Genomic DNA, 21,569 nt, shown 5'->3' with positions numbered 1-21,569 from the left:
ATGCCGTCTGTTTATACCATTCTGTACACTGCTTATACCTTGTTCACTCTCCCCGCGCGTTTGTTGACATGGTGGTTGTACTATATCCCCAAGTCCAACCGCCCCAATCCGGCCTGGTCTTGGAAGACAGCGGTCACTCTCCAAGTGATCATCTTAATTATCCGATACCAGACAGCTATTAGATACCGTACTCCTAAATCTTTGGAGCCAGGCGCAGAGGGAGACCGGTTTATTGTGCTGAATCCACAATCGACAATCTCCGATCCAAACCTGAAAACTGAAGCAGCGGTCTATAAAGGAACACTGACCTCCGTCCCATTGGTCAAACCTGTGCCCATTGGTGCAGTCTGGTACCCAAATACCCCTTCACAGCCGCCGCGCAGGCTCATCATCCATTTTCACCCCAGTGCTTTTGTATTCTTTGGTCCACGTCCTAGTGATGGAGGCGGTTGGGGGCCCACGACATTCAGTGAAAGCTCCGGGTGGCCGATTCTTTCAGTTCAGTATCGGCTCTCGTTGGACGCAGATAAAACCTTTCCCGCTGCCGTCCAGGATGGACTCACGGCCTATATTTACGCGTTAAAGACCCTCAAGATTCCCCCTTCTCAGATTGTGCTCTCCGGGGAGTCTGCAGGAGGGAATCTCATCTTGGCCATCCTACGGTATATCACGGAGGAGAACCACGCCATCCCTCTTCCTCGATGCGCCCTGTTGTGGTCTCCCTGGGTAGATTTGACCCAACGGGCTCTTAAAAGTTTGATCAAACACCGGAACTCTAAATCAGACTACATTGAATACGAGCTTGGGGTATGGGGCGTGAGTGGCTATATCCCTCCTGGTTGGTCGGACGACCACCCATACTTGTCGCCACTTGCAAGCGAGCAGAACTTGAAATTGAGTGTCCCGCTTTTCATCGAAGCGGGCACCTCGGAGGTGCTTTACGATGACATTGTGCAATTCGCCCAGAGAATGAAAAAGAATGGCACAGAGGTGGAGTTGCACGAAGCTCTCAATGGGGTTCACGCGAATTTTGGAGTTGCCAATAATTTGGGCATGCCCGAGGTTGCTATAGAGGGCCATGCGCGCGCTGCCAAATTCATCGCGAGAACGGGAGAAGAACTTGAATGAAAAAGTGCAGTTATCTACAGATACCTTGTTCCACGGGTACTGGATGGCATCAATGCAGCCTTAGTCCACGGTATATGCAGTACTGCGGCCCTTGAAAATTTATACCTGGGCATCATCGAATATTAAACCGTTCAAATCTGAAAACCAGTGACTGTAGAACCTGGACCTTTCGCTGAATGATATTCAGAGTACCGATAATGGAAGGAAGGGAGGCCAGTCTTATGTATGTCATGGAAATCAGTATTTATATTTAATGTGAGAAGGAGGGAATGGTCTTTGAAATTTGAATTGACCGCTATTTCCCCCAAATGGCCACAGTTCTTGGTCTCGCAACTGGTTCAAGTCCATAAGTGTTCCTCTCATAAGAAGTCTCATGGAAAGTTTTGCACAAAACACGAATTGAATTTCTTCGATCGGCAGGAGTTTTCGTATTCAGTTTGATCGTCTTACTATTTAGATTGATGTTAATTGGGTAAAATACGGTATAGGCTCAGAAAGGTGGGATTTCATAGGATGCGATACTTAATATGATAATTTCTAAAGAACTAAACTAGCTGGCAGGAATTTCTCAGCATTCCCTATCTCACAGACCAACGTGTTGCTGCGCTAGGCTCCGAATATACCCAGGATACAATATAAAACAAGAAAGGAATCGAGTATTCCTATAATTTCTGGACGAGCAGCGTTATCTGCGGGCTCACACAGTACGCGGTGGCTCCTTCCCCCTGAGATCTTATTTTGAACAATAATTCAAATATTTACTTCCCATTATATAACATAATAGCGTCCATGATTGGTTCAAACTTGAAGATAAGAGTGAAGTTGACCCATGTCTTTGGGGGTGTTTATGAAACCTTAAGGTTGTGATCAAAACTTCATTTACAGCTCATCTCTCAAACTCTGCTATCTCACCAAATTAGAGTTCTCCTTTTGGAGCTTCTCAAATTCCTTCAAGCATCATGTTTCGGGAGTCCCGAGACTTCACCTTGGACCTTGCTCATATTATTGAAGTCGGCTACATCATTTGAAATGAGGTATACACACTACCAATGATATTTTCACGAAGCTTTCCAACTTGTTTTATCGTATACCCCGTCTATTTTTGCCTTCAAATCTTGCGGCGGGTTTTTATACCGGATTCGGTAAGAATCCAGTAACCATAGTTATCTCGTCCTCGGAACGGGAACCCGAGTCGCTCTGTCATCCGCGAATCGGAAGCTTTGCCGCAAGTCTTTGAACTATCTGTGCGACGTGTTAATACATGAAAAGAAGGTTCAGTCATGATATCTTTATTTAAGCTCCTGTTTACTTCCATGCTCTCTGGCTTTGCGTTTCCGGTCACAAGACCATCTGCAAGCGCCACCAACAACGAAGACAACGAACTGTTGCTGGAGAATACATATGCATGGAGAATACGTATGCAAACTGATGGGAGCTTGGGTAGAAAACTCTTTGTATTAAACATGAGGCCTATAGATCTTAGATATAAAATCTACTGTTGTCTCACTAAAGTAAACTCAAAAAGTACCATGAAATCTGGCTTTTTGTGATACTTGGCCGGGACAAGGAATTCGTATTGTGCAGAGACGAGTATTCATTGAGAACCCCTTTTTCGAATTCTTCTATCAATCTCTTCAATTCGAAATACAGCAACAATATTGGTGTAGGGTTGTGTGAAAAAAAAAGTAGTTGGACCAAGTTGACAATGTGAAAGAACGACATGATATCGCTTAATAGAATCGCCAAAAAGTTGCAAAACATCTCTCTAGTTCGACCATGATCTATCTATGATTACCATGCCAAAACCTCTTTCTGAGCTCCACAGCTAAGGCCTGTACAGATAGCCTCATCTGCATCGCCGACTTGCGAATTTTCAGGCAACTTTTGTCGCGCGGGCCAAATTTGATGTCCTTCTGATTTTTCCCGATTAAAATGCTCTGTGATGACATCACGAACAGTGCTTTGGAAGAATAGAGGCGCTTTTTCGTACTTTGGGTGTAGCTGGCCACTAATGAAGACACCGCGGTCGAGGTTCTTCTGCGCATTGATGCAAAGAACTTTGTCCTCCGACATAACCCTTGCATACATCTCACTGATAAGCTTGAAGTCGGCATCCGAGGAATTCCTGTTTCGGTAGATTTCATAATTCATCTTCGAAGAGCCAGGGCCTTTGGGGAAGAATTTTTGAATCATCATGAAATGGGGCCTGTATGCATCAATGAGAATCAAGTCCACAAAGATGTTTTATTCCGAGAATACTACTCACGAAACAACCATAGCAGTTATGGGGAAATAGTAGGTACTCGCTGTATAAAGGCCCTTGGCCAGCTGCTCGGGTGTTGAAACGCAATGGTGCTGGATATGGCCGTCTTTGGTATCACTCTCGAAGGATTCGAGGTTCAGAAATTCAGGAATATCGGCGTGTGTAGTTGGGCAATGGTAGCATTCATTGAAATTGTCTTGCAGCACCTTTGACTTGTTAATAGAACTTTCTTGAGAAGGCTTTAGGATGATTTCATGATACAGTCGCCTTGGAATGCTCTTGAGGGATGGTGTACCAATGGGCTGGTGTAGGTATAATAAAAGTACTTCGTAAGCAATTATAACGTACCTTCCAATTATAGTCACCGTCCAGCTCATAAGTATGGTCCAGATTATAGTCGTCGAAGTTATAGGCTTGGTATCGTGGTTGTTCGTCAACACCCTGAAAGTCTCGTTCCCAGGGAATCTCGGGTGTTTCTTTTGAGTCCATGTTGACCCAGATAAATCCATTAACATCGACCTTAACATGAATCTTGAAAAGGCCGTTTTGATCCTTGTTGAATCCGTCCAAATCTTGGTATCCGGGAGCTTTCGCCAACTTTCCATTGAGACCGTAAGACCAGCCATGGTAGCGACAAGCCAGAATCTTGTTATTTCCAGAGCCCTCTTTCTCGATCACAGGGTAGGCACGGTGTCTGCATACATTATGGAATGCATTTATATCACCCTGGCGGTCGCGAGTAATGATGAAATCGAAGCCTGCGATCTCATAACGAAGCCAATCTCCAGCTTCCTTGAGACGCGAATTGTGAGTGATAAAGAGCCATTTCTTGGAAAAAATGGCCCGCCGTTCCAGCTCATACATTTCTGGCGAAGTATACCATGAGGCTGGTAAAGCTCGAACAGGAGTGGCTTTAGTTGCGGTTGCATCTTTGGAGTTACCAAACTTAAAGTAGTTCAGCATAGAGCTCGCCATTTCGAACGTGGGAGAAATATAATTCGAGTGATATAGTGGCAAAAATAATGTATGAGAATTGTTTGGAATACCTCTTGAGCAGTGTCCATGATGGTTTTATAAGTATCCATTCAATTACCCATGGATTGCAAGCATCTATAAAATCCGATCACGTGAAACCAGATAAACACCTGACATTCCTCGTTGGGAAAGACAACCCAAAGGGAGGCGTTTTCCTTGTCCAGGAAAAGGCATTCGGGCCATTAATTCATTACTTGTAATACATGATACCGACTGAACCCGGTGCCCGAAGGCAAATCCAGCCAGGTTCCCAATAGGTCGAGACCCGAGACAGAACACGCGACATCGGCAGAGGTCCCGATGATAAGGTGGCGGCTTTTCCGGGCGCGTTCCTCCAAAGGATTCCATATTAGTGAAAACGACATCTCTAATTCGAATTGTGAAAGGAGAAGGGTTCACCGTGGCAAATCCAATTCAAAACATGACGAAGAAAGATAACGAAAGTAAAGATTTTTGGCGAGACCAAAAAAAAAAAAAAAAAATGTAACTCCCTCGAACCGGAATCGAGCCGGTGACCTTTCGGTTATATGTTATCCATTACAGCCGAACGTGATATCCAACTACACCATCGAGGGTTTTGTTACGACGACTGTCGTTTTTATAAGAATATAATCTGAGAAGCAGAAAAATCTCTCCGACCTCTATTCAGTGCCCAGTGGTTCCTCAAGTTCCATCCACTGCACAATCTGTCACCTAAGCTGTTCTATGTTTCATATCATTCATGAGCGAGGGGTTGCCTCAGGTATAATAAAGTAGAATTTCCCGATTGATTACTAAAGTAAAGATTTCATCTCACTGGAAAGTGGACATTAGATGGAGTTCGGCCTTTATTAGTTGTAAAGGTTGATTGATGCGCTTGATGCGACCGGGGCCCTATTTGCCCCGATGCGCGGGGCAATCGAAATTACTTATATTTGAGTATTAGAATGTGCTTAGGAAGCACTGATGGGAACTGATGGGAAAAGAGAGAGAAATGATTTCCAAACATGAAGGAAAGGGGAAAAAAAAGAAATGCAATTCCCTCGAACCGGAATCGAGCCGGTGACCTTTCGGTTATATGTTATCCATTACAGCCGAACGTGATATCCAACTACACCATCGAGGGTTTGATTGCGAAGTCGGAGGGCTAGATTAACTACTATAAAGGGCTTTTTGAAGAGGAATGACTCAGGAGAAAGACTTCTCGCCCGGGACAAAGATCATATCCGCTCAGATAAGCCCCCTTTTTTAAGTATTTTTTGTCCATGTATACCTTTCCATATAGAATATTATCTTTCAAATGCTCCTATTATAGACCGGGCTCGATATTGTCATGATGTTGTGATTATTGTTCGAGGTCAAATTCTTGAGTGACCAGCTGATTATATATACTTTCACGGGTTGCTACCAAGATTTATCATCTGAGTAACTCTAATCTTTGGTCTCTTTTTCTTATCACTCCCTTTAATACTTAAAGCCCCTATAGCCCAGCATCGTTCATCAGTATCAAGGGTTGAATCTACCAAAGTGCATAGGCGGACTGTAAATAGATTTCCAGGTCTTCCTCGTTCGTAGCATTGATCCCACATCGAACATATTCCACAACTTCAGTTCCCTGAAACCCGTTTAATACCCCAAAGCTGTCCATATTGAGGACCCATAGGAGGTGAGAAACACAGGAGAGGCATATAAGGAGAATAATTATACTTTCAAAGGTAATCAACCCTAGGTGGGAATGGCTACCATGTCCATCCTACAAACCGCGTGAAGCGTCCCGGAACCCCTGCACTGGTATAAAGTGCCATCTAAGCCAATTCAGGCACATATGGTGATTTCTCTAACCGTTCGACAAGTATCTAGAGACCAACATTGGTTGAATGGCAGATGATCAAACCGTCTTTTCGTAAGCACTCAGCACCGTAAGATGATCCAAAGGAAAAAGCCTTGAATCATGAGCAGACTGATTCACCCACGGTCATCCATTCGCTATTACCAATCCTTGATATACCTCGGCGACTATGGAAAATTTTCGGTGTGACAAATTTTGTGGTCAAATTGAGTTATAAAACCAGATAATCAAAGTTAAAGAATTCGTCCGAAGTAACGCCCTACATTACGATATTTTTTTTCCGGATCGATTTAAATCACCTCATATTAATAAAAGGGCCCTTTGATAGGAGCGTCTAATACCATGACGGCTTGGCAAACATGGGTTAGCGATGCGATGGGTCGCCGCCCAGTCCCTCTAATCCCTGCAGGTGTCGAAGTTGAAACAAGTCATCCTTCACGATTTGCTATATATTTCGTGGGCAAGACTGCCCAACCCACTGATAGACCCGATCCAGCCGGGATTTTCATGCCTGATAAGCCTGATACCAGATCGAGGATTCCCACACTTGCTCAGTACATATTCGTCCACGCGGTCGCATCGGGCTCATCCATGTCACCAGTAGAACCTGGAACGTCGCAGACAATATTTTCCTTCGTTTTTTCCATTTCTTGCTAAGCCTTTTAGTCAGGTCACACAAGATGGTCTCTATGTATTTTTCGAACAATTGAGACACTCTCTGCGGACTGGGTTTCGTCTAGACTTCACGACCCGACCGACCGACGGCCAATGGTCTGGATCGCCTTGCCTTGACGCCTGCCCTAAGGCTTGCTCTAATGTTGCGCAAGACGCTACGTAAAAGTGGCCCTCCCTGCGCCACATACTGCGTCGGTCGATCTGTAGTCTGTTCTGAAAGGTCGTTGGCACTCCACACGCAATGCGATGACGCCGCAGTCTTCACCAATCAGAGCGGACCCACTGTTCCAGCGCAGGCCGTTCATTGTTCTGACTGGACCACCACATCTACAGACTCGCCCAGTGGGGTCGAACACTCACCGTCGTTGGTTTGTTCCTGGTGCCTTTTTCAGCGCGGACGAATGCTTGAAAAACGGGCCCTCGTTCCAGCCCTAAGGCGTTTGACCAGTCGAAGAGAGCCAACCAGCAATCCCTCCAATGATATCCTGCGTTTGGCTGTATCCAGACACCACTGGGGCTTAACAATGCATCTAGACTCGTCGGCCAGTCGGCCTGTGGAGGGCGAGTGTTTTCATGCGCTGGGTTGTGTGTTTCATCGCCCCTAATTCAGCGTCAAGGCTTGCTCCACCATGGAAGATAAAGGTGGAAGGAAGCCCTCGTACATTTGACTCGATTTTTGCTGTCTCATTCCTTTCTTCAGCATACCATTACCACTTCCACTCCTTTTGGATCCTCTGTTGACCTTGGCTGTGCCGGTCATCTACAATCATTTGATATCAACTCTCTGTCTGTAGATCAGACACTTCGATCTTTCCAAGCCGAATTTTCCGGATCCCTCACTTCAATACAAAGCTATTTTCTCAATCCTTGAATATATATCAACTATCCAACTATCCAACTATACACAATGTTGTTCTCCAAAAGCCTTACTTTCTTTGCCACTCTCGCAGCCACAGCCTCGGCGTTGCCTTTTGGCATTCGTGACAGCGTCATTGAACCTACCGCAACAACCGTCGCCACTTCCACCATCACTCTTGTGCCCGCCTCTTCGGTCTCCTCGACCTCATCGGCCTCGGCCTCGGTTACCGCGTCTTCTACTGCCTCCGCTAGCACTAGCACCAGCACCAGCGGCAGCGTGAAGATCGTCAACAACCTCGATAAGACTGTCTACTTGTGGTCCACCTCCAATGAGTCTAGCAGCATGAAAACACTGTCTTCCAACGGTGGTACCTACTCTGAGTCTTGGCAGACCAACTCTGATGGAGGTGGCATCTCCATCAAGATGGCCACCACCGAGAGCGAGGACAGCGTTCTGCAGTTTGAATACACCAAGACCGACGAGACAATTTGGTGGGACCTTTCTTCCATTAACCTTGCGTCTACCTCCGAGTTCATTTCCTCTGGCTTCGCTGTGACTTCTGATGACTCGAGCTGCGCAACCGCTTCGTGCTCTGCTGGTGACACCGACTGTGCGGATTCTTATCAGGAGTCTGATGATGTGGATACACGCAGCTGCTCATCCAGTGCCGCCTTTACCATGACTATTGGTTAAAAGTTTGCTTCTTTTGGATCTTTAGATTTCTTTTCATCCCGTCGTCCCAAAACTGGGCTTTTTTTTTTTTTTTTTTTTTTTTCTGATGTTAAGCAAGCTTGACGAGTTTTGAAAATCTGTTAAGAATAAATTCAACAATTCATTTTTGAATGTGTAGATATATTTAGGATAATTTTCACTGGAAATCCCTGACAATATACATCTACTTAAGACCATACAAAACTATTATTGATACCTAAGTGCTAAGCTGAGAAAATGAAGTTTATATTAATAGTCATGTTAAGAAATCTTCATGATGTCCTCTTGCCATCCTTGAGTTGGACTTTGTTGAGATTCTGCTCTCGAGTCATCACATGTAGACATGCTTTCACACGCAATCTAGGATCAACCATCTGCCATCCACTATGCACAACGAACCATAAACATAATGTATGGTAATCTCTATGTTCCGCCTCTCTCCACGTGAATAATCACACTTTGACGTCCTCCGTGACAGCATAACGGCTCCAACGCCGAATAACTGGTCCATAGCGATAGAATACATATGGCACCGGAACCATCAGCGCACTGATACAGCCCAGAATTGTCAAAGTCCAATGGACTCCCATGTTACTATAGAACGGGATCCCGACGACGGTCATGACACCGGCGGCGCAGTACCGGGACACAGTCATAAAGCCTAGCGCGGAGGCGGCGTAGATGCTGTACGAGTCGATCACGTACATGTAGGAGCTGATGAAGACACAGATGGTGCCGAAGCCGAAGACGGAGGATGCGATGATGGGGGACCAGATTGAGACGGAGGCCTGGGGACAATGTGAAATTAGCCTGATGTCCAGAGCTGGAAACTTCTACGAAAGCAAGTTGAGCGTGGAAATGAAAATAGATCAGCTTACAAAATCCGTCCACCCCATCCAGAACAAACTAATCGGAATCGCCGGGGCCCCGAACATCGCGAACCACAGCCGGATCTCTGGTTGCGTGTGCACGTTATCCAAGGCGTGCGGATTTGTTGCCAGATCAGTGCCATTTGCATCTTGTGCAGCACGAGTGAAGTCCTTCTTTGTCCAGGCGTATATGGGGAAAACCAGGGCTGCGGCGAGGATGATGCCAACATACATCGCAACCCATACAATGTTGGTCAAACCCTGGCTCAGGCCGTGAGTATCTGTGAAAATGTACGTGTAACCGTCAAAGAAAGTGAACAGCACGATATACAGGACCGTCATGTACAGCGAGATCAGCAGGATGATTGGCTCGTGAATGGTGATCAGGAACTGGCGCTTCATGGCGCCGCCGATACGGGTGAACAGCGCGATTTTCTCCATGTCCATCTCGGATCGAAAGCGGGAATCGCCAGTTTCACGTCGCAGGTGTTTCCCTTTCCATCTGAGGAGGAGCGGTGCATAAGTCTCAGGCTGGAACAGGACGATCAGGATGAGGACAGCGCCGGATAGGATCAGGATGAGCCAGGCTGTCCAGCGCCAGGAGAGGACACCTGTCTGGCCCATGTATGAGGCAAGCACGGGCCCAAGAACCGGTCCACCGAAAGAGAGGACCGCATACATTGGGAAGTAGATGGTTTTTTCGAGCGGGTTCCATAGATCGGCAATGGTGCCTCCGGCGCAGGTTAGGGCCGGACAGCCGAAGATACCGGCGAGAAAACGGAAAGCCAGCTGGGCACCAATATTTGGGGCGAGCGCAGAGCCCATGATGAAGATCATGAAGAGAGTTAGGGAGCCCGCGTAGACAGCATTGCGACCGAGAATTTCAGATAGCGGGCCACTAAAGAGGGAGCCAGCTGCAAAGCCGAGGAGATAGATTCCTAGAAGAGTTAGCTTTGAGACCCAACATACAATCGTTCAATTGGAAAGAGGCTAGTGCTAATGAATTACCAGTCACGAGGGATCCAACAACGTCGCTAACGTGAAAAGCTGCAGTGTTCTGAGGTAAGACACCCGAATTGATCGACGATGCTGCGCCAACGACCCAGCCAAGGGCCGAGACAAGCAGGGTTGCAACCAAACGCCTCGAGAAGGAATAGTTTCGGGGGTTCTGGGGGTCATCCTCGCCATTCCAGCCAACAATGAAAAGGTCGATGGGCTGATTCGTCGATTCGCGCTGTTTTTGTACATCGACGCCGGCCAGGGAAAGCGCTAGGGCGGTCTTCTCGGAGCGCTGGGATTTACTCTGCGCCAGGGGATTGGGTCTCGTCTCAGGATCATTGCGATTGATTTCGAAGTCGGAATTGCGAGGTGTAGCACTTGTAGCACTCGCTGTTTCGGACGTTGTTTCTCGGCTCAGGATCGAATGTTCTTTCACGGGGGAGGCATCATGTTGAACATGGGCGGTGCTTAGCTGTGCACGCACAGCGTTGCCCAATCGTCGATACTGCAGATAAGACTGCATTTGCACACCTCTGGATTAGACTGAGGTATATGCGTTCCTGGGTTGTTTTCTCACCGGTTTAAGGGCCACTTCGTGAATTCTTTCGCCTGCAGTTGATTTATAGTCCGAGGGATATCGAGGAATGAGGGACGTTCAGACTCGGGCTTTGAGAACCATGCTTTTTTGTAATCTGTTGCATTCAGTCATAGGATCGTGACCCACCGTGCTGATAAATCCTGGGTGAATTTCGGAGAGATACTGTCGCTCCGAGTGTGGGTCTATTGCGTAGGTCAGAGATCAATAGTAAGCTCGGCCTCCGAGCGTGGCTATTTGTCAATAATGAAGTTGATGTTCACTTATTCTATTGTTTTTTGCTCATGTTTTTGCTCTATGAGCGGCAAAATAGTGAAAGAACCGGCAATTGTCTTTCCAGGCTCCTAAAATTACAACTATATGGACTGTTCGAGCAACCTTGCAAGTCAGAGTCTCGGGTTAAAACTCAGTTTTACAAGAGCGGGTGGAGCCGTCAGGTTCTGCATTCGGCAAACCGGGTCGGCGAGATGTCCGACTCAGAATTAGAATTTAGCAAGTTCATGAAAGCTTATCGGGATTCCATAGACTTTATCTTTGAACAGAGGTCTCGCCGGAATAACATGAAACAGATTCTTCCAAAGAAAGCTTTATTCATGTCTAGATTAGTCCTGGCTCCTGGCTAGCTCAAGAAAGTCGTAAAGTTATAAGTCTACAGGCTTATGCTATCAACTACAAACAGTGCGCCGAAGAATGAGATAAGTCATGTGCATGATAAAATTGAAATTTTTACTACGTAAGTGCTATGTTCGCACTCCTCTATGCTTTTATGTGAACCTTGAAGTGGCCGCAAACCCCGAAGATCGAAGGCAAATGCCAGCCACCTCGCGGTCTCGAACAACATCCACCACGCATGCACACCGGATGCGATGATAACCGCACCTGCAAAATAATAAGAATAAAAATTAGAAAATATGATATCGAAGAAAAATGAAATATTGACAGAGACCGAAGCAAGGCAAATGCATGGCCTAATCAAGGGATATCCTGCGGGAAAGATGTAGAGCGTGATGGGGAGAGACTAATGAGGATCGTAAATAGGGATGGGTATCAGAGAAGGTGGAAGGGTTGAATTAGACTTCAGTGGCAGGCTTGCCCTCCGACTTGCGCTGCGCATCTATCAGTTCCTGGCGAGCACGTTCCTGCTCTTCAAGACCCGTCTTCCGCACTGTGTGAGTCTTGCTCAACTCGCGGGGTCGGATGAAGAGAGACAGGATAAGGCCGACACCGGCAATTGCGGTGTAAAATATCCACATGCGGCTCAGGGCGAAGGTGAAGGCCTCGAGGACAACCTCGCGCTGGGACTGAGATAGGCTCTGGATGAGCTCCTTGGAGGCGCCAGCGAAGGAGGAGGAGATGATCTTAGTGCGCTCGACGCCAATGGCAGCGATGAGCTTGCCGGATTGCTGGCCGATGATGTTTTGGTAGATGACCGTACCGAGCACGACAGACATGGAGGTAGCGAGCTGGCGGACGAAGCCGAAAGTGGCAGTGGCCGTGGCCATGTCAGCCGGACGGACGTTCGCCTGAAATGCGACGAGAGGCGCCTGGAAGTTGGGACCCACGCCGATACCACCAATCAGTTGGAAGATGACGATACGGGCCCAGGAGGCATAGGGCTTGAGATCAATGAAGAGACCGAAGCCGAGGGTCATGAAGAACAAGCCAGCCACGATCATCTCACGATAACGACCGGTCTTCTTCATAATGACACCGGTGCCAGCGGAAACGATGGATAGGGAGAGGACCATGGGGAGGGTGTAGACACCACTCATGATCGGAGATGCCAAGAGAACGGTCTGGAAATAGAGGGGGAGATAGTAGGCGCCGGAGATGAAGACAAATCCATGGCAGTAGCAAATTAGCAGGATGAGCACATTATACCACTCATTGAATAGACGCGGCGGGATGATCGGGTACTTGGCAAACTTCCACTCGATCAGCATCGCCAGGCCCCAGGTGACAACACCAAAGATGATGAGGCAAATGACCGTCGCCGAAGCCCAAGGGAAGTTGATGCCGCCGAACTCCAGACCAAAGAGGAACATCAGAGTGCCTCCGATGATCATGAACGTGCCGCCCCAGTCGATGCTTCGGAGACCCGCCAGCAGTGAAGTCTTGGGGGATTCGATGCGGAGGAAGAAAAACAGGATCACCAAAGAGAAACCGCCAATGGGCACTGCACAAAGTAAACGGTCAGCGATTTGAAAATAAACCATTTGGGTGTCGCTTCACATACAGTTCAGATAGAAACACCAGCGCCAAGTTACATCTGTGGTAAAAGCACCGCCAACGATCGGACCCAGCGCACCGGCAATAGCCCAAGTCGCGCCAAAGAGACCATAGTACATCGGGCGTTCTCTGCAAGACAAGACAAAATTGAGGTGAGCTAAGTTCAGATACTAAAACTGTTTCGGAAGAATATCAAGTTAGAATCGTGAGCTTTCACTTACCTCATGCTAAACAGATCCGTGACGCTAATATTCGCCAGGATGATGATTCCACCACCACCCACACCCTGGACCGCTCGACCGGCGAGGATCATGGCCATATTCTTCGCCAGAGCGCAGACCAGACTGCCAACGAGGAAGAAGACATTGGCCAGTAAGATAATCGGCTTGCGACCCCAGATATCACTGACTTTGCCCCACAGAGGGATACACGCGGCGTTGGCGAGTAGATAAGAGGATGCGATCCACGAGTACCCACTCTCCGAGGCGCCAAAATCTGCCGCGATGGTTGGCAGAGCGGTCGAAATAATGGTCATGTCCAGGGCGGCCAGGAACAGGGCGAGACAGAGCGCCGTCATGACGACGGCGACTTTCTTTTTGCCCATCCTGCCAGCCTGCGAGACGGTGCGGTCGAGTGGGGGCCCCGAAGATTGTTTCTCAAGCGCCGAGTCTGCCACCTCTTGATCCGGATTCTCATCCGAGGGGAGTTTTTCGGGGTCTGCGTTGGGCTCTTGCGTGGGGGAGGCGGGTACCTCGACGGGACCTTTCTCGGGGGAGACCCGCGAGACGACTGTGTCGCCGCTCGAAGCGTCATGTTGGTGCTGGGTGTCCGCCATGGATTCTCACTCTTGCCAGAAATCCCCGGAGAGAGTCGCGAGTTGCGAGGGGGAAAGAGGCGCCGCGGTCTGATGAGAAACTAGGAAAACTTTTTTGCGCGAGGCGAGGGTAGGCTCTAAAATCCGGTAGCGCGTCGGCGATTAGAATCGATCGTCGTTGAATGGGGTCTGCAAGCGCAAATGCAGGCGCAAATGCAGTCAGAGGTAGCAGAGGAAGCAGCAAGATTGTCAGGGATTGGGATCCCTCGAGATCAAAGCTGCATGGCTGAACTGTTTATAAAGCGAAGCTCGTGTTGGGAGTCATCGATTGTCTGTCGTCGTTGGTGCTCGGATTTAAGCCGCGACCTCCCCAAAAGGGATCGGCCGACGGAAGTCTGGAACGCCCGAAAGGCCGAGCCCAATTGGATCCATCACGGAGCCCTAGTGATAGTAATGCTACTGTCGACGTGTAGCGGTCAAGTTAAGTGGGCACTGTTTTATACCACATGCAGTGGGGTCGGGGATTTTGCAGTGCTCTGTCTGCACGTTATCTGCCAATGACTCGCCTTGCCATGCGTGGCACAACGTGAGAAAAAGCAAGGGGAAGATGTAAAAAGTGGGGCAATTCCGGTGATATGTGATTCATCTACCGTTTTCCTATGCACCGTAGACGATATCGTCTAAACCATCTTATTCGGCTTCTAAATATACATAGATTGACTATCCCCAACTCTATACAAGGGGTACTATAGGTACTGCCGACTGACAGAGCATAGGAAACTTGATCGATCCAGAAAAGGCACGCATCATCCACTGAAAATACGGCGAGCGGATATATAAGAAATGATTCCCCTACAGAGACCTAGATATTGATCTTTAGGGATGAGCAAGGTCCCATACTCCTCCGGAATCCAATCATCACTCTGGGACTATAGGCTGGCATGCAAGGCTTTCTCGTTGTGCCACATGCATCTCTGCGGATTGACATGCCAGAGACACTGTCTTTCTCCGAACACGGAGCATGAATTTAGGAATATGCTGAGAGGTCGTATTGGAGGCCCTGTGAATGTCAGATAAAGATATGGGCTGGGGATTCATTGTCCTAATTTGCAGGATGAATAACATATGAGAATAAAGGATGACCATCGTGATCATCGTCGTGTGCCTATCATAAGTGCAGGGAATCCCCCTCAGACCAATTGACTCTCCTCATCGACAGGCAGCAAAAACAGAGCAATCCTGGGGACCCATCCCTGTAGTTCAACCTGCAACAGTGTGGAAAGGCGAAACCTCTGAGTGATATTTCGGAAGGGTTCTCATAAGCTTACAGTACCAGGGGGGTAGAGCACAAGAATGCACCACGAGATATCGCATTACGGAAATCGCAAATATGCAGCAGCCAGTACGTGAACGGCAAAAAAGGTCCATTTATATATCGAGCAAGACAATATTTTCTTTCGGTAAAGGGAAGAGGCCACTGGAAAACGCCTGGTTTAAAATGCAACAGCCTTTTCCTCTAACTCTCTTGTGAAGCCAGATAAACAATGGGCATGAAGATGGGGGTATGGGGGCATGAAGGGATGGAAGAAAAGCGGGGAGAGCTATTGGAGGTTGGTGATTGGAACGGGAGGAAGCGGGGATGGGTATATAGATAGTAAGGCAAACGAGATATCAATACCCCGCAGATCTGAAAAATGGAAAGGGGGGAGAAAAGAAAACCCATGCACACAATGCAAAATGTCTGTTCAGCCACTGAAATCAACACCGAACGGTTAATCCTGTAGCTGAAGGATCTCTGCCAAGCCAAAGGAAATATAAAACCATTAGCCAATTTGATCTATTAGATGCGATGTGATCCCAGGCGAGCAGAATCAACGACCGAAGCATTAAAGGGAGCTATTAAACTCACCTGTCAGGAATTCCTCAAAGCTAACGGTGATGTAACCGTCACGATCTTCGTCGTACCGCTTGAAAACATCCGTCATGCGCTTCAAACTGATACACGCCTGCACAAAGAGGTCGAAGCTCATCCCATTTTCATGCGGGCTCTTGGGTGAGGGCACCATTTGTCGGGTTTTGCTCTCGAAGGCGCGGAACAGCACCGTGACAAAGGTTTCGCTAAGGCGGTATCCAAACGCGACTAAAGCCTTCTCGAACTCCTGAAGGCTGATGCGCCCACTACGGTCCTCATCGAATTGGTCGAACAGCTCGCGCCAGGCTGCCAGGTACCGCCACAGTGAGACAAACTCGTCAAAATTGATGATTCCATTTCCGTTGCGATCGAACATTCTGATCATCATCTTGACCGTGCGGGGGTGGAAAGAAGTATAGTCGCCGTTAACCAGGGCTGAACCCAGCTCGTGTTCGGTCAGAGCGCCCGAGTGTGAGGAGTTGGCAGCTCGGAAGAGTGGCAGCAGCTGGTTGGGGTCATCGCCGGGCGCAGACAGCGGGGGATTGGGGGAATGCGGGGGCCGCGAGGATGGGGGTGGGCGGTTACGATTCGGCTGAGACGGCGGAGGGCCAAAGCCGTAATTCTGGGGAGGCGGAGAGGGATGTAATGGGTGAGGTCGGTAGGAGCTTGATGGGGGAGGATTGACAGGCGATGGACGACCGTTGTAGGGGTGCGGCGCTTGTGTGTCTTGCTGGCGCGAGGTTGAAGGAGCATTGTATGGATGCTGCGGAGGACCGCTGGACACGGGGACGCGTGGAGGTATACCACTACTGGGCGAGGTCTGCGGTGGTGGACGAGAGGGCAGTGGCTTTTGACCAGTCGTTTGGCCTTGTCCTGAAGACACCCGCATATTGCCAATCATTTGCGCGACCTGGGGAACGTTGGCGGGTTAGCAGACGAAGCGCGGGGGAACTTGCACGCAGCTCGGAACTGCGTTGGGAGTGCAAACCTGCTCGGGTTCAGCGTGTCTATGCCAATCCAGTGCAGTCAGCGATCAGGACTCCTTCGTCTAATGTGTAGTCATGAGTCCACACTTACGCTGGCAGGGCGTCGGGGTTGTAACTCCGGTTGTAGGCCATGGTCGTTTAGGCACTGACGCAATCAGGGAGGGTGGAGCTGAGATAAGAAGGGGGCGAGAGACTCTCGCCCGAGCGAGTATCTAAGGATATTCAACGATACAAGAGCAAGTAGCCGACAAGATGAAGCAGGCGAGAGATGTGGAAAAGGGGGGGAAGAAAGGAGGAATGTCGAATGCGAGTAGTCTCAGGGTTGTCCCATTTCTCAAAGCGGAGTTTTGGTGGGGCGGTTCACGACGAACTTTTTTGGCTTTGGCTTTTGGCCTAATGCCAAGGGCGAAAACTGCTTTTGAAAGAAGAAAGCTTGCGACGCAATTTGCGGCTCCCCCACTCGCATAGGCGAGCCAAGAGACCAGTTTATATTCCAAATCTGTGCCGGGGAGGACTCAATCTCGGGGATGGGGCGGGCAGTCAACGCCCCGAAAGCCCATCGAACAGTTGTAAGCGCCCGAACCCATCCCCGTTAAACCTTCAGCCCTACCCCGTCAACCCTGCGCGCTTCGCCAAATCAAACCCTGTCGAAGTCCTTAAATACCGGGACCTGGGCAGTGACGGTTGCCAAAAATATATTAGCGAAGCTAAAGCCAGTATATCCACGGTTCCGAGGTTGATAAGTCCCAGACGGCGCTGCATGAAGCTCCACTTGGGGTATAAATAAGACCCCCAGTGGGAATACGAGCGATACGAGCGATACGAGCCTCCTTCTCTTCTCGAACACACTATGCGCCCTCGACGATAGCGCGTACTTCGGCTGCCTGTGCTATAAGCACTTCCGTAATCTCCTTCCATGCTTTGGCTTGAAATTGGCTCCCGTCCGGACCAGTGGTTAGCGCCATGGATTCACTGGGCCAAATATGAAGATTAGCGATACTGATCTAATTGAACCCCCCTTATGGGAGATTGCTGAATCGCTGAAATCTTACTCGAGGTACCCATCACTCCGCCAGCATTTGCCCTGCGACTCGACACCCTGAAGCGTTGCGCTGACCAACGACCGACTGCCTTGTTCGGTCGTGCGCGCGAAGAGCATGTACATCAGCCAGACAGCCCACCGCTCGTAGAAACGGTCATATTGTCGCCCCAGCGAGGACCGACAGAGACCCGGGCTGATGGTGTTGACAATGACCGGGACGGTGCCATTCTCATTATACATCAACGCCGCCATTTTCTTGATCACGTACTCCAGGAGAAGCTTCGAAATGCCATATTGCTTCGGGCCGTGGAACCGATCTGGAGAGTTCAGATAGTCGAGCAAGGGCCCCTCCGTCCGTAGACTCTCGGCCTTGACGCGCACAAATTGCTGGCTGGAGACAACGCTCAAGTGAGTGGGATCAGCGTCGGTCGAGCTCGCTCGCAACTTTGGCAGCAGCAGCAAGGCCAGCAGTGACGTGGACAGCGTGTTGACCTGCAGCGTCTCTTCCCAGTTCTCGGGTGACTTGATATACTCACGGTTCCATAGACCGGCGTTCAATAGAGCGACATCAAGTCGGGGGAGCTCCTGATTGGCGCGGTGGGCAAAACGCCGCACGCTTTCGAAGCTGCTCATCTCCAGTTCCCAAACCTGGATGGCGTCGGGTCGGTTGGTCCGTTGCTCCAGCTCGGTCTTCGTCTGATGGCCCCGTTCTAAGCTGCGACTGCCAATAATCAGGGAATCCACTCCCAAGTTGAGGAACTTGAGCGCGGCCTCATAGCCGAGACCAGAGGTAGCACCTGTCAATAAAACAGTTTTCCCGGCGAGGGAGACACACGGGTCGGTGGGAGGTGTGTATTGCATCTTCAGGAGGCGGAATAGACCAGCCATAGTGATAGTCTCTCTTCTGAATGAGGGTTGAATGTTGAAAAGAGAAAGATCAAAAGAGCAAAAGTGAACGACAATTGGTGGTATCTGGCACCTGATGAAGCATGGGCTTCCCAGATGCGATGGAGCTGCCGCCTGAGGCATAAACTGCTGAGTCAGGATTCGATATTCTCTTTCTTTGTACTGTAGTTCAAGTTGTGAAGAGCCAATCACAGGCCATGCAACCTATGATATACGAACCAACAATAGTTCTCTTTTTTAACAGTGAGAATAGAACTCCTGATTACGCTGGTCTACCCTTTTGTTTAGAAAGGAAAAAGAAGCCCAATAGCAGTTCGAGTCTCTAAGTTTTTAATTTGGCGCTATGAAGCTCCCTCCAAATGCCGAGAGCCCGCGAGCTCTCGCCATCTCCTCCCGTCCTCCCCATGGTCATCTATCCCTAGTACCCCGCTATACAATTTGACAGCATTACCCTCACAGCCTATCTAGACTCCTATGGAATGTATATCTGCTCTGCTCCACTCATTCCCACCCATTACCGTGCCAGTCAACCGCCTCATTTCGCACCAGAATGGCGCATAGAAACAAACATTGCAAACAGACAGAGGGGGAATCCAGTCCACGCGGGAAATTGGATTTCTCAGCGGATCCGGGCACGAAAACGGACCAAATCCATCTATATCGTCACGCCGCCACAAGACACTGTAGAATAAACCCCAATTGCGCTCATCCAATCTTGCCGAATTCAACCCCTTTTCATTCCCCTCAAGCCCTCACGCCTAATCAACCCAGAACTTTCGACACCCCGCATTCCGATCACACCGCCGAATTGATATCTTATCGTCGATGGCAGCCACTTTGCAGGGCCACCAGGTGCACCCGGAAGGGCGGACATGGAAAACCCATTTTCCCCAGGGAGACCTCTGGGTCTTTGGTTATGGGTGAGTATAGCATGAGCTCTCGTCTCCAGAGTTGGTCTTTCTATATTCAAGATCACCTCCCCTCCGTCTCTTCCTGTGCTTCAGATCGCCTTCAGCATTAGACCACCCAACCGCTAATCCCACCCACAGGAGCTTGATCTGGAAGCCCCCGCCACACTACGGTACGCAAAGCCCCCAGTATCTCTGATCTCCAGAGCCTTCTATGGATCCACTGCGTCTCCTAGAATCGGGGACGGGATTCCCCCGTCCTCGCCGGTTCAGGGTCCTGTCCCGCGGAACTAACAATATCCCCCGATACTCCTAGACCAGCGAGTCCCCGGCTACATCAGTGGCTACGTACGGCGGTTCTGGCAGGTATGAAACCCTCCTGCGTTTTATTTTTATTTTTCTTGTGTTTCTGTCCTCCACGTGCGATGACCTGGCCTCCGGTCCCAGCGCGGCGGAGCCAGCGGCTCGAGTTCTAGAGCGATCCAAAGCTGACAGCAGGCGTCGTGGCGCTTCGCGATTACAGGCTAGGTATGTTGGTGACCACCTCTCCTTTCGTGTCCAGGCCTGGACAGCTGGTTGTGGACCTGGACTCCGAGGCCCTATCTTGTTCTTGTCCTTATTCCCTGTTTTGGGGACAAGGACTTTTCCTTTTCTGGGATCTTGATTGGCTGATAGTTGTTCGATCGTCATTAGTACTGACCATCGTGGCACACCCGCTCAGCCGGGCCGCGTGGTGACCGTGATTGAGCGAGAGTTCTGGGAAACATTGGATGATCCGGTATGAGTGTTTCTTTTCGGTTCGGCTCGAATCTTTTCTGCCTAAATCTTCCCTGGTGTTCCCTGATATTACAGTTGGCTACCTGGTGCTCTGCTCTGGGGCCTGAATGGCTGCGGATGGGGCGCAGGGTAATTGAGTTCAGCCGCAAACACGCACCAACGGGCCCTATCCCGCACGGTCTCCGGAGAAAGGCAGAGCGAGAGAGAGGGGACCGGAATCAGAGTATCTCCGCTAACACTTCTCCGGTCCCATAGCTAGCACACCTGGAATCCGAGTCCGCCTCCACGGGCAAAGTCTGGGGTGCGGCGTATCACATCCCGGCCTCGCACGCCGAAGAGGTGCACGACTACCTGGACGAGCGCGAGATTGACGGCTATAGTGCGCACTACACGCCATTCCACCCGACGGCCGGGACCACAGCGTCGCCGGCGACCACGTCCCCCGCCCCGATCATCTGCATGGTCTACATCGGGCAGCCGACGAACCCGCAATTCTTGCGCGACCCGGTGCAGCGTGCGCCACAGGACGTGGCGCAGGTTATCAGCGCTGGGCATGGACAGAGCGGCAAGAACACGGAGTATTTGTTCCTGCTCGAGAAGGCGCTGGAGAGCATTGGGCTCGGGTCGGCCGATGTGCATGTTACGGACCTGGTTCGCCGGGTGAGGGCGATCGAGGCGGATGGCTTGGCGGAGGCCGAAGAGAAAGAGGCTGAACGGGACGTGCAGAAGTACTTGGCTACCGCTGCGACGGAGTCAATGCATGGTGATAAGATTGAGTGAAGTGATGATTTGGTTTCTTTTTTTGAGGGGAAGTGGGAGGGGGGCAGGGAAGGGAGGTCCGAAAGCTTGTGCGAGGCTGGCCGAGTTTGCTTTTTTGACTTCTTGATGATTCCTTTCTTTGGACCTCGTCTGTGACATAGACGGAATAGACTAGACGAGAAAACAGGAAATGGGGATGGGGACGGCTTATCATGATACTTAACTGTAAGCATGTAGCGCTTGGTACGAGTCCAAAGGAGGGCTGTTGGCATGA

At 49.6% G+C, this 21,569-nt stretch overlaps 8 protein-coding genes across 8 annotated transcripts; 3 read left to right on the top strand and 5 right to left on the bottom strand.

Moving 5' to 3' along the window:
* N7462_001973 (Alpha/Beta hydrolase protein) lies at positions 1 to 1,128 on the top strand (the record flags this gene model as incomplete). The annotated part of the gene is made up of 1 exon (XM_057073699.1): positions 1 to 1,128. The coding sequence occupies one exon, from the start codon at positions 1 to 3 to the stop codon at positions 1,126 to 1,128; it is 1,128 nt and encodes a 375-aa protein (XP_056937340.1).
* Positions 1,129 to 2,919: 1,791 nt separating this feature from the next.
* Positions 2,920 to 4,366, bottom strand: N7462_001972 (aromatic ring-hydroxylating oxygenase subunit alpha; the record flags this gene model as incomplete). The annotated part of the gene is made up of 3 exons (XM_057073698.1): positions 2,920 to 3,334; positions 3,395 to 3,616; positions 3,687 to 4,366. 3 exons carry the CDS (start codon positions 4,364 to 4,366, stop codon positions 2,920 to 2,922), a joined length of 1,317 nt encoding a protein of 438 aa, XP_056937339.1.
* A 3,470-nt stretch (positions 4,367 to 7,836) lies between these two features.
* Positions 7,837 to 8,481, top strand: N7462_001971 (Secreted thaumatin-like protein calA; the record flags this gene model as incomplete). The annotated part of the gene is made up of 1 exon (XM_057073697.1): positions 7,837 to 8,481. One exon carries the CDS (start codon positions 7,837 to 7,839, stop codon positions 8,479 to 8,481), a length of 645 nt encoding a protein of 214 aa, XP_056937338.1.
* Positions 8,482 to 8,951: 470 nt separating this feature from the next.
* Positions 8,952 to 10,890, bottom strand: N7462_001970 (MFS transporter; the record flags this gene model as incomplete). The annotated part of the gene is made up of 3 exons (XM_057073696.1): positions 8,952 to 9,287; positions 9,378 to 10,306; positions 10,377 to 10,890. The coding sequence occupies 3 exons, from the start codon at positions 10,888 to 10,890 to the stop codon at positions 8,952 to 8,954; spliced, it is 1,779 nt and encodes a 592-aa protein (XP_056937337.1).
* A 1,142-nt stretch (positions 10,891 to 12,032) lies between these two features.
* On the bottom strand, positions 12,033 to 14,026 carry N7462_001969 (MDR family MFS transporter; the record flags this gene model as incomplete). The annotated part of the gene is made up of 3 exons (XM_057073695.1): positions 12,033 to 13,138; positions 13,199 to 13,320; positions 13,413 to 14,026. 3 exons carry the CDS (start codon positions 14,024 to 14,026, stop codon positions 12,033 to 12,035), a joined length of 1,842 nt encoding a protein of 613 aa, XP_056937336.1.
* A 1,865-nt stretch (positions 14,027 to 15,891) lies between these two features.
* On the bottom strand, positions 15,892 to 16,818 carry N7462_001968 (EF-hand domain-containing protein; the record flags this gene model as incomplete). Its single annotated transcript, XM_057073694.1, has 1 exon — positions 15,892 to 16,818. The coding sequence occupies one exon, from the start codon at positions 16,816 to 16,818 to the stop codon at positions 15,892 to 15,894; it is 927 nt and encodes a 308-aa protein (XP_056937335.1).
* A 933-nt stretch (positions 16,819 to 17,751) lies between these two features.
* Positions 17,752 to 18,833, bottom strand: N7462_001967 (putative short-chain dehydrogenase/reductase family protein; the record flags this gene model as incomplete). The annotated part of the gene is made up of 2 exons (XM_057073693.1): positions 17,752 to 17,875; positions 17,956 to 18,833. The coding sequence occupies 2 exons, from the start codon at positions 18,831 to 18,833 to the stop codon at positions 17,752 to 17,754; spliced, it is 1,002 nt and encodes a 333-aa protein (XP_056937334.1).
* Positions 18,834 to 19,676: 843 nt separating this feature from the next.
* Positions 19,677 to 21,316, top strand: N7462_001966 (gamma-glutamylcyclotransferase; the record flags this gene model as incomplete). The annotated part of the gene is made up of 5 exons (XM_057073692.1): positions 19,677 to 19,771; positions 20,081 to 20,287; positions 20,435 to 20,537; positions 20,612 to 20,665; positions 20,792 to 21,316. The coding sequence occupies 5 exons, from the start codon at positions 19,677 to 19,679 to the stop codon at positions 21,314 to 21,316; spliced, it is 984 nt and encodes a 327-aa protein (XP_056937333.1).
* Positions 21,317 to 21,569: the final 253 nt, after the last annotated feature.

This window comes from Penicillium macrosclerotiorum, assembly GCF_028827735.1.
Source record: "Penicillium macrosclerotiorum strain IBT 26536 chromosome Unknown utg000002l_segment0_segment0, whole genome shotgun sequence".
NCBI lineage: Eukaryota > Fungi > Ascomycota > Eurotiomycetes > Eurotiales > Aspergillaceae > Penicillium > Penicillium macrosclerotiorum.
Note: the sequence above shows the minus strand (reverse complement) of the source record. Positions and strands in the feature narration are given on the sequence as shown.